The sequence below is a fragment of the Rhodnius prolixus genome, unplaced genomic scaffold (assembly GCF_049639745.1).
Source record: "Rhodnius prolixus isolate KJV_2025 unplaced genomic scaffold, Rpr scaffold_17, whole genome shotgun sequence".
In the NCBI taxonomy this organism is placed as follows: domain Eukaryota; kingdom Metazoa; phylum Arthropoda; class Insecta; order Hemiptera; family Reduviidae; genus Rhodnius; species Rhodnius prolixus.
In genome coordinates this window covers 1,872,813-1,885,327 of record NW_027411626.1, presented here as the reverse complement: position 1 = coordinate 1,885,327, position 12,515 = coordinate 1,872,813, and the positions used below count along the sequence as shown (strand labels likewise).

At 36.8% G+C, this 12,515-nt stretch overlaps 1 protein-coding gene across 2 annotated transcripts in view; it reads right to left on the bottom strand.

Annotated features, from left to right (window-relative positions):
• trbl (tribbles pseudokinase 2) overlaps positions 1-12,515 on the bottom strand; it is a 46,249-nt gene that overhangs the window by 20,548 nt on the left and 13,186 nt on the right. For both annotated transcript variants that reach the window (XM_074139156.1, XM_074139155.1), the window contains exon 3: positions 7,131-7,420. In XM_074139156.1, the coding sequence (XP_073995257.1) occupies positions 7,131-7,420 (290 nt within the window). The remainder of the gene's footprint in view (positions 1-7,130; positions 7,421-12,515) is intronic.

Genomic DNA, 12,515 nt, shown 5'->3' with positions numbered 1-12,515 from the left:
CTATTTCGAAAACTCTTAAGACGCCACGGTAGCTGAGCGGTTTTAGACTAGACCCGCAATGCTAAAATGTATTGTTGGTTTAGTGGGTTCGAGACCCCTGTTCTAGGCCTTAGATTTTATTTAATGTCTAATATGAGAAATTTATAGTAAAGTATATTAGGCAATTAGAGGATAGACCCGCAATGCTAAGATGTATTGTTGGTTTAGTCTAGTGGGTTCGATTCCCGGGGACTAAGCCTTGGATTTTATTTAATGGTTAATATAAGATCTTTATAGTAAAGTATGTTTGCTAGTCGCCTCCGTCCACGACACCTAATTTGATAGTTGGACGAGTAAAGCCCGCCTGAAAAAAATACGCAATTACTTTACTTTTCTTTTAAAATTACAAGTTTTGCCACAGAATTTTCTCCCCCCCCCTTTCTACAAACAATTTCTACAGGACATTTCATCAGTTTTTGTAAATACGCGCTCTTACCAATCAGCGGAATTTCTTCTGCAATCAGTGCAGGGGCTGGGGGTTACAATTGATTAATCATTAATATTGTTGGCTAAAAAGAAATTACTAACAATATAATTTAATCATTTTCATCAAGATTTACTCATACAATAGCCTGGATTTGGTAACAGGAAGTGTTGCGTCTATGTCCAGAATAGGGAATAGTGAGTTTGGACCGGAAATGTGTGGATGATTCTGAATACAATTTTTTTTTTAAAAAAAATCAGTATTTAAACGCATTGTTTTGGTTTTTAAATTGGAATTGTTAAAATGTTAATTGGTAAAATCGCACTTCCGGTTACGATTACCAAGAGTTACGATGTTTTGAAATATTTAGTTCACTCACACAGTGCATTTTCTAATAACAATTTTTCGGACTTAGAAGAACACATAACGTGTAGTTCCAGTAAAAATACAAAATGGAAAGTCAACACTATTTAAAATATTCTTTCTAAAAAAATATCGATAATTAAAGAAGTAATATTGAAATATGTATACATAAAACAACGCAATCTATATTTACGATACAGATATAACTGGCAAGAAGGTTACAACCAGCATGCATAAACAATAAAAGATTGACAATATAAAGAAAGAAAGAAAAAAACATTGAAAGATAAAAAAGTTTTGCGCAAAGTGGTATGATGATGATGTATTATGGACAATAGAAGTGGTTTGGGCGGCGCGCGAGCGCGCGCGCATGCGCGGCTGTGTGTGAAGGGGCCACGGTCCCAGCCTTGGTCCCAATTCTGACGACGGCCAGCTGACCTCAATGGCCGTCCAATGACAAGCCCAATTCAACCTTCCAATATTTATATCCTCCATGTACAATGTATGTATGTATGTACGTATGTGTGTGTGTGTCCTGTATTATACATTCTCTGATGTGCTAGTTAATGTAACCTATAAAAATTATACAATAAAAATAGACTTCCCCCACTCCTAAGTTTAATCAAGACTCTATTGTAGGGATATTTAAATCAATGGAAATGTGGTTGGATATCATTGATTTTATCCGTCGTAGTTCAAGTGTTGATTGTATTCCTCAATGGCTTCGCACTTTCATCCATCTTCAGAGGTTAGCTTAATTAGTTTAGTGTAGAGAACTAACAACATTTTCAATTGATATAAATTTTTCATGTTAGGACATGCTTGCATGGTCCAGTACATGGGGAAGGGGAAACCCAGTCTCGCTAAGATGATGATACAATGAGGGACCTTAAACTCCCGTTTCGAGGCGGTCGAGGTACCGCATTTAATGATATAAGGGTTCCCCTTTCTATGGTCTACTTTGCCATCGAGAGGTTAATCCCAAACCACCCAAAAACCACATGCTTTTAAAAATATCTTCTAAGACTCTTTAATTGGATCTCTTAACGGCTTCCTGGTGGTCGCTTCTATTTAATGGGTGCAATCATTTGTCGAACGCCTTAAAAAGTGGGTGAGTCAAAGGGAAAGCGAGAGAGACCAGAAATCCATCGTTCATCGTATCTCTTAACGGCTTCGTGGTGGTCGCTTCTATTTAATGGGTGCATCATATGCCAAACAGTTGCCTTAAAAAATTATCCGCCGTTCAGCCTTAAAATGATTTTGATTATCCGAAGAAGATTGTGTACAAACATTGCTGTTAGTTTGGAGGAGGTGCATTAAAGTCACCGGCCTTTCTACCCTTCTTGCAGAATCTTACAGATGCCATCATATTCTCTCTCTCTTTCTCAAATTCAATCTAAGTCTTGACCATGAGCGAGAAAAAGACGTATAGCATGCAAAATGAGGCAAGCTTCAACATCTCTTCTTCTTTTTTTTTTTTTTTTTTTTGTGGTCGTAACTGCCCGAGCAATCCATGGGTCTTGAGAAGTTGATCTGAGCTTAGTTGGCACAAATGGGAAATCTTAATTGGATTCAAATCTTGTGCTTGATTTTTAGCTCTCTGGACTCGTTTGCCACGTAAAAAAGCTTTAACCGGAGATTGATCTCTATCTGCAGAGAAAGACTCCATTATAACCAAGAATCCAAACACAAATCTGAATACCAGATTTCCTAATAGTTACACGAACCAAATACAATTAGATGGTCATAAATAACTAAAAAAAATTCCACCCAATACCGGAAGACACTCGACGTCTTCTTCATCACGAAGATGGAATTCATTAAGTAATCAATTCTTCCGTCATTATCTTTGGAAGAATATGTATCTTTTTTTTTGGAGGAATAATAATGGTATAAGACCAAATTATGTAGCTGGAGATGTCACAATACAATTGAGTAATGCATTGAATGTGATATATATATGTATTATTCTTGTGTAAATACTGGCTGGCTTTGAAAGAAACATATGTAAGGATCGTAAAAAACACACGAACTCTAACACTAAGAAAGAGAGAGATGATTTTTTTTTAAAGGATATTGGGGAGAGAAGGGGTGGGGAGAATACACACACACACACACACACACACACACACACAGATAGAAATATGAGCAGAGATGAAGGCCAAAGTTAGTGGACGAAAAGAGAAGATTGTTTTGGAAGTTGGACCTTCGGGTGACGTAGAGGCTCTTTACAAGTTTCAACATGAACTGTGAAGCAACGTGCTTCTTACTACATCGGCTATTCATATCATTTACAAAACTACCACCTCATTCACTACCCACTTCTGCCATTCCCTTCTTAGTCAATGTTTACTAATGTTTTTATCAATTTTTTTTTTTTTGTCTATCTCTATCTCTCTCTAAATGTATTAATAATAGTGAAGGTGTTAAAATCGTGTCAAATTTTGCGAAATTGAGTTTTAGAACGGAAGTTGCTGTAATGAGGTACCCTGAGTCTAGATATAAATAGTGGGTGTGAGGCGCCACGGTAGCCGAGCGGTTATAGGCTAGACCCGCAATGCTAAGGTGTATTGTTGGTTTAGTGGGTTCGATTTCCCTGGGTCTAAGCCTTGGATTTTATTTAATGGTTAATATGAGAAATTTATAGTAAAGTATGTTAGGCGGTTATAGGCTAGACCCGCAATGCTAAGATGTATTGTTGGTTTAGTGGATTCGATTTCCCTGGGACTAAGCCTTGGATTTTATTTAATGGTTAATATGAGAAATTTATAGTAAAGTATGTTAGGCGTTTATAGGCTAGACCCGCAATGCTAAGATGTATTGTTGGTTTAGTGGATTCGATTTCCCTGGGTCTAAGCCTTGGATTTTATTTAATGGTTAATATGAGAAATTTATAGTAAAGTATGTTTGCTAGTCGCCTCCGTCCACGACACCTAACTTGGTAGTTGGACATAAAGCCCGCCTGAAAAAAATAGGCGGGTCTAAAACTTACTTTACTTTATATGTACATGTGCAAGCGAGAACACGCTCAAATAACGATAACTCACAGGAAGCGCAAGCAAGGCTTTATTTCGTCAGGATTCCCTCATGGAAAAATGGACTTAGCGAAGTAAATCCATGAACCGGAAGTAACTTTTTACATTTGGCTTTTTTAATTTTTTAATTCTTTCCACTAAAATATCGTTTCATATCAACATCAACATCATCTACAGCTAACAAGTTTTGGCAATCAGTTACAACAAAGAAGGACTTCCGGTTTTTTTTTTGGTTATGCAAAACCACGGACAGGCAGACCGATTTGTAAAAATCATTTTATCAATTTCCGGGGAGAGGGCACCAAATTTTTTGAAAAAAAAAAAAAAACTTGGAGCCAGAAAATTGGGCATGATAACAGTACTTCCTGTTAAGATGGATAAGACAGTGACGTGATCAGTGCTTATCTGTGCACATGCGTAATATGATAAGGAGGCCAGCCAGCATACAGAGACGTCTACCTTGTCACAGCAATCTGAATCCTTCCTTGTACAAAACTCACAAACTGATGGAAATATGTATAATCAGCAATTGACGTCATTAGCGTTGCTGCCATTTTTAATTGCTAATGGATTGGTGAATATAAATGTGTTTATTAAAACATAAAAATAAATTCCGTTTTAAAAAATTTAATATACTACGTTTAATAATTGCGCCACCATTGGCAATTAAATGTACTTTAATAGCACATAAAAAGAGATGCATCAAGGCGAAAGATTATTTTATTAAGTAAAGAAAAAGAAAATACTCAAAAATTCCTAGTTTGAGAAAATGACACAATCATGTCATACCTCTAGATCCTCAACCGGAAATGGATTTTCACTTTTCCGAGATTTTATAGAAAAATGGCACTTAATTTTTGTTTGTTTTGAAAAAAAAGGTAGGCATTGTTCTAAAGTATCATCTCAGTAAAATGTACGTTCTTACATTCAAATAAAAAAATGATTCGTCAAAGAAGATGCTTAGAGGAAGTAAAAGGAGCAAACGAGAGAGAGCGAGTGAGAGGGGAAGTGGGGGAAGGTTGGTTGGTAATGCAATCTCTCAATATTTTTGTAACTCCCACAAAAGTTATTGCATAATTCAATGGACCTTGCCACTGCAACGTTGCGAGGTGCAATTTATTGCAATTTGCTGCGTATTATTAACAAATTGTCTGATATCAGTTAGGAAAAAAAGCTATATATACTCGTATATTATAGTTATAATATTAAATTATACAATTATTATAGCTTAACCGAAAGTTTGAATCTATTCAAACGATTTTTAATTTATTTTACTACAGTAAAGAGAAAGTACTGCCATCTTGTCTTACTATCGATGGTGACTAGACATCGGGAACATCGATTTTAAGGTCCCCTGAATCCGAAAGATAAATGCTCTGTGTCAGTTACTGAAACCTCAAGCTGCTAGATGAAGAATTGAGAAAACCCTAAACTATATTTCACGTAACTAGATTCACTTAGAAATGGCACCAAGAAATATCTTTAAACCTGGGTACCCAAATTGTACACAAAAAGTTTTTTAAAGAATTTCCCAGGATCACTTCAAGTAAGGAAAAAGGGCTTGGGTAGACTTCCCTCTAAAGTGGACTAATACAATGTAACAGTAAAGTTCTGCCTACTTTTACAGGCGGACTTTACTTCCAAACTATCAAATTAGTTGTCTTGGACGGAGGCGACAAGCAAACATACTTTACTATAAATTTCTCATATTTACCATTAAATAAAATACAAGACCTAGACCAGGAGAATCAAACCCACTAAACCAACAATACATCTTAGCATTGCGGGTCTAGTCTCTTAACCGCTCGGCTACCTTGACGCCCAATACAGTGTTAAGTAATGTTTTTCTTTTAGGTTTCATTTGAAATGTTCCATTTTATGAATATTTATTTTTAAGACAGTAATGGAGGAGGGGTGCTTTTTCCTGTTCGAGTATAAGAAAAGACAAATCTTGGTAAGTTATAATCTTTAAAATTGAGTGATTGTTTACAGCTGACATTAGATATCTTATGGGCGCCTTCTACTTTTCTTGTTCGAAATACTTCACATGAAAATTGATTTTTAAGGATAGATTTTGGTAGCTCGCATCGCTCAAAACTCTTTTATAGCAGGGTGAACTCATAATGGAACCAACTAATACTAAAATTTCGAAATTGGAGGGGGAAGAAAAACCTGAGAGAATTTTCACAAAAGCAGTTTGAATCATTCACACCAGAGTGATATTTATGACGAGAGATGCCTGGCGGTTTTTAAGGGAAGAGCATTTTTTTTCCCCCATTAAAAATTGGTTGAAATTAAAACAAGCCGGAAGTGGGAGTCTGTGGTATTTCTATCCTATTCAATCATAATGTGTACAGCCCTGTTACGCAACTAAAATTCACAACAGCAGAGCTATTGGACTGGAGAAGGAAGAGCGTGCCGAGAGGGCCTTGAACCGTTCACCATGTTGTCGTTTCACAATTCAGTACCAGGATGTGCACATCCGAAGCTAGAAGCCGGCAATGAGCTCCTATTGTCTCTTAATTCCCATCCACCCACTGAATAAAAAAAAAAAAACCCTATTGAAACATTCCTTTGTCACATTTTGTCTTATCGTCTTCACGTTAAATTTTTTTTTTTTTCTGTGATACTGATAACCTTCATTTTGTAAGTTACGAGAAATTCTATAGTGCAATTAGTGCAATAGTTGACTAAGATAAAAATATAGTTTTGATGCTCTTAATTAGAAGGTGATTGGTTAGATCGGATGGCCTTTAAAGCTTTTCGTAAAAAAAGAATAAATAATCTTACTTAAATCGCAAGAGATCCCAAAATTTTGATCGGGACAGCACAGTGTTGGCTTTCACCGATTTTATACAGGAAAAGAACCGGAACTGTACCTGAAATATCGTAGTTCCTGTATCGGGGAGGGGGGAGTTGTACAACGACTTTAACCCTTTAAATAATTCCTTGGGGAAAATGGGCACAAATATTTGTAGATATATCTAAGTTTGTAAATCTGGGAAGGGATTTACGGGATTTAGGAGTAGGCAAGAAAAAAACAAGATCTACTTCATTGGTGGAACAATGATGTTGTTGGCCAAATCATACATATCCCGAAATGCTCTTAACATGCTTGAACATGAACTGTAGAGTGGGGTTTCTCTGTCACGGCTCAGGCCACTATCTCCTGAGCATGAACTAAGAAGGTACTAAAGGGCTTCCAAAGACCTTCACACTTTACTCTGCTAGTTCTAATAATAATAAAAAAAAAAAACCCTACAACTCACCTTGACGGATTTGAGAAGACAAACTTTCTCAATTTGAGATCTCTGAGTACCACACCCTGTTCATGGCATTGTTTCACAGTTTCGGCCACTTGTCTGAACAATCGTCTAGCTTCGGATTCCCTCAGACGTTTTCTTTGTCTTACATATGAATGTAGGTCACCATATGAATCTGGGAATACTAGGTACATAAACTCATCGCCCAGCACTACTTCGTGCAATGAATTGATTCTTGGATGTCCATCCAGGCGAAAATGTGCGGTTACCAAACTAATACAATCTCGGCCCACAACCTGTAAAAAACACACAAAGGGAAACACAAAATTAATAATTTAAAATCAACTAAATTGGAATTTTTTTAAAAAAAAAATCGATGAAGAAAGCAAATGGTTTATTCACTACTTTCTTTCAAGTGAACACAGAGAACACGTGACCCTGAGAGGGCGTGTCCTCCATGAAATCAAGATGAATGCCTTAAAATTCTTTTAAATTTGGTTGAAATTAGTAAATATTGAGCAATGTTCACAATATCATCTTACGATTGGAATTACAATTTAACCAGAATCCAAAGTTCAAAAAAAAAAAAAAAAAGGCCATCGCCATATTGTGGTGACGTCTACTGATTAAACTCGACCAATCAACGAACGCTGAGCGCGTGCACAGAAATTTGATTGGACGTTAGCGTTTTTAAAACCTAATGCAGGTAAATGTTTGTATGTTTTGTCAACAGTTTGAAAAATTAAATCTTCTGCAACTAAAAAATACGTCTCCAAAGTGCCTTGATTATCACTAATTTTTATCCGTTCGTAGTGCGCATGTTTCTAACCGCTTTCAGATTTTCATCCATAATCAGTGGTTATTTCTCCACTTTATGACAGAAACATGGTGGAAATCAAATTATACACCTTATTGATGAATCATTGACTTTTTTTTTTTTTAATCAAGTTTTCTCTGTACTTAGTAGCATGAAGTTGTTGAGTCTTGACTAAAAGTAAAGTAAAGTAATTGCCTATTTTTTTCAGGCGGGCTTTACGTCCAACTAACAAATTAGGTGTCGTGGACGAAGGCGACTAAACAAACAATACTTTACTGTAAATTTCTCCTGATAAACCGCATTTAATAAAATCCAAAGCTTAGACCAGGGAATCGAACCCACTAAACCAACAATACATCTTAGCATTGTGGGTCTAGCCTATAACCGCCTAACAATACTTTACTACAAAATTTCTCATATTAACCATTAAATAAAATACAAGACCTAGACCGAGGGGATGGAACCCACTAAACCAACAATACATCTTAGCATTGCGGGTCTAGCCTATAACCGCCTAACATACTTTACTGTAAATTTCTTTTATTAACCATTAAATAAAATCCAAGGCCTAGATCAGAGAGACGAACCCACTAAACCAACAATACATCTTAGCATTGCGGGTCTAGCCTATAACCGCCTAACAATACTTTACTATAAAGTTCTCATATTAACCATTAAATAAAATCCAAGACCTAGACCAGGGGAATCGAACCCACTAAACCAACAACACATCTTAGCATTGCGGGTCTAGCCTATAACCGCTCGGCTATCGTGGCGTCTTCTTTAGAGCAAACTGGTATTTCCAGTTTTAGTCTTGACTAATTTTAGAGCAAATAATGGATGACAAGATCGCTATACTTCCGGTAGTGAGAGAGAAAGAGAGAGAGAGTGGAAATAGGTTCTGAAAGGCAGACAGTGATTAGGTTCTCTGTTAATCGCAAGTATCTCTAATTAGGTTACCCCTTGATAAACAAAATATGTTTTTTTTAAAAAAAGAGCTCTCCCTATCTCTTACTATTAGGCTAGAATTAGAATTCATATGACAGAGATAGAAACAACAATTCTAAAATGCCGATAACATTTCTAGTTGATAACAAAATAATGGAAGATTTTTATATTTATTTTGTGTAGCTACAGTTTTTTTATTGCGTAGTATAAAAGGAAACATAATTAGTGATTATAAATTTTGTAAATATTGAAAAAGAGGACAAGAGATAACTTGCGAGTGACACAGGTTGTGGGAGCAAGGCACAGGTAAACGATGATTCTATACTGTGTTCCAGGTAGCCAGTGTCCCAAGTCTTCTGGAGTTGGTAATGTTCTTGACCCAACTCAAGGACATCCCCCATCTACCGGCCCTGCAATCATCTACCAAGAAGTCTTAAGTATAGACGTCCGGTCTCCTGTGTTTCGTGTTGCTTTTGTTTTGTTTTTGTTTTTTTTTTTCCTGCCGCAGACAAAGCCAAAGCAAAAATAAACATTCTCCAAAATCTGGTATGACCTCGCAGACAAATTCCTGTTGCTGCATTAAAAAAAAAAAAAAAAACGGATATGACTCCAATAATATGAAGTTACTATCATAAAATTAACTATTCAGTGAAATGACACTTTCGGATAACCAATACCTTGTGGGCGCCACGGTAGCCGGGCGGTTATAGGCTAGACCCGCAATGCTAAGATGTATTGTTGGTTTAGTGGGTTCGATTCCCTGGTCTAGTCCTTGGATTTTATTTAATGTTTAATATGAGAAATTTTGTATTAAAGTATGTTAGGCGGTTATAGGCTAGACCCGCAATACTAAGATGTATTGTTGGTTTAGTGGGTTTGATTCCCTGACCCTAGGCCTTGGATTTTATTATGGTTAATATAAGAAATTTATAGTAAAGTATGTTTGCTAGTCGCCTCCGTCCACGACACCTAATTGGTAGTTGGATGTTAAGCCCCGCCCGCAAAAAATAGGCAATTACTTTACGTCACAAGAAGGAAGAAGGGGATTAGACTAGTGGCTAGTCTAATGGTCTCCAATGCGGAGAACCCAGGTTTGAATTCAGCTACTTTTTCAGTGAATGGAGTTTCACTCAATCAATTTAATGGAAATACTAGTTTACGAGATTTTGATCAAGAACGGAAGTGATTTTTCGCCGGAAATACATGTTTCTACGTTCCATTACACGACTTTTGTTTTTCGTTTTGTTTTCAAATTAAACTATCAGCGGAAACACTAGTTACACCAGTGAAATAAGGTTATGGTTTAAATTAAACAACCGGAAGTGTGTTCTGGCTGAATAGATTTTCAGCAATTTTCTTTTTTTGGAGGGGGATTTTCTTGCAACTTGGTATAATTTTTTGTTTTTACATGGAGATATTCCTATTTAAAACGCTTTTCCAAAGAAAAATTCCTTTTTGGTCCTAACCGGTTGTTGTATTGTGCACCTCGTCCTTACACTAGGTAAGAGGAAGTCAAAATGATTTTCACCGGAAATAACTGTTTTAAGGGCCCCAAACCAGTGGTTTTTACAATCTGGATCTGTACTTGTGCCTATCTGACTTAAGTATTGGTTTGGTCTGAGAAACATTGCACTATGTTTTCAAATTTGATATTTGGTGGAGGGGTAATTCGACGAAGAGAGTGAAGGTGAAGAATTTCGAGACTTAGTTTCAGTAAGCTCTAAAAATAGCCCCATTTCTTGGACTATTGCTCTAATTGAGGAGAGATGTGATTGCAGATTTCTGTGAGCTAGTACAGGAGAAGACGCGAGAAGTTAGGATCAGTTGGTATGTTTGAAGTGTAAATGGAATGAAGACTAGGACCCAGAATGCTGCCCTGTGGAACTCCAGCTTAAGTTGGGGGGGGGAGAGGAGAAAGGAGATCCTGTTTGTACCCGGAAGTACCTGTCGGATATGTAGGACTTTATGATCGAATAAAAGGTGGCCGGTAAAATACTCTTTAAGCTTCCTCAGGAGGCCATCTTGCCCCACTCTATCGAAGGACAATCGTACATCCAGGCAGCATTCCATCTTCAACTGTATAGATATAAAATTTGTATTCCAGCCTGAAAAATCGATTTAGATAATTCAAGTTATCTGCGGATTACTAAGATTTTGAACAAAGACAAAAAAAAATTACGAATCTATAATTAGTTAAAATAATTGTGTAACAATTTCGAAAACCATGTGTAAATAATTTCTTGGCCCAAGATCTGATGAATTTTAATTTAAACCATTTTACTCATATTCCTAAAACAGCAGCGAAGATTATACTAGGAGTAACTACTATAGTAGATAGGTGGAGAACGAGGAGAGGCACACTAGCGCCATAATTTCGCAATCGGCCGACCGTGGAACCAAAAAAAGGTCTGGCGTTATTTGCGTATGATCAGTTCTAGTGGGCGTATTGCACAATCTACACTGACTCTCTACCACCTGCAACCATAGCCATCTTAGAATTGGCAACATTAATTCAATTAATTATTTCTATAATTAAAACTAATGGCATTAGTTTTAATTACCACGTATTGGTTTTAAAAATGGAAATAAAACGGAACTTGTAACAAAAATTTCTTTATGAGAAAATGGAGCTGCCATCCGGAAATACGTATTTTGGAAATCATTTCCTGAATACGCGGAATATCGCCGGGGAAAAGTGTTTTTAATAAAAATCTGATCGCATGACTTCCTCTTCACTGGTTTTTCCTTTTTTTGGTCTTAATTTACAGCTACCTATTGGCAACAAAGTAGATACGATTGTGTACAATACATTAACTGAATCGGTCCAACGAAAGTAAAAGTAAAGTAAAGTAAAGCCCATTTTTCAGGTAGGCTTTACACCCAACTACCAAATTAGGTGTCGTGTACGGAGGCGACTAACAAACATACTTTACTGTAAATTTCTCATATTAACCATTAAATAAAATCCATGGCCTAGACCGGGGGAATCGAACCCTACTAAACCAACAATACATCTTAGTATTGCGGGTCTAGCCTATAACTGCCTAACATACTTTGCTATAAATTTCTTTTATTAACCATCAAATAAAATCCAAGGCCTCTAGATCGGGGGGAATCGAACCCACTAACCAACAATACATCTTAGCATTGCGGGTCTAGCCTATAACCGCTCGGCCACTGTGACGCCTAGAATCAGTCCAACGACGATCATCATGAGTCCGTAAAACCCAGGATACCGACAAAAGTGAATTCAAAAGGATGCTCCCCTTTCCTTATCATCCGATCATCATCACAGCATTCAGGAAGGATTTGAAGAAAGGACTAGTTTGGGGAGGGGGGACAAGTTGGAAGTGTTGGGATAGTTTGGACTGAGATTTGGTGTAAAAGGAATTTTTGGGGCTAGGTCAAGGACAAATTGGATTTTTTTTTTTTGTGTGGATGCGGTTAAGATTGAAGCACTTAACTGTTCCGTAGAGTTCAAGCCTGTAAGTGCCGAATCAGGGGCTATATTAGGGCTAATTCAAAAAAAAAAAGCTTACATTATAACTTAGTAAGTAAGCCCTAAACCAACCTCTCTCTCTCTAAGTACTGCCCAAAAACTGATCACAAATTTTTAAGAATAACAA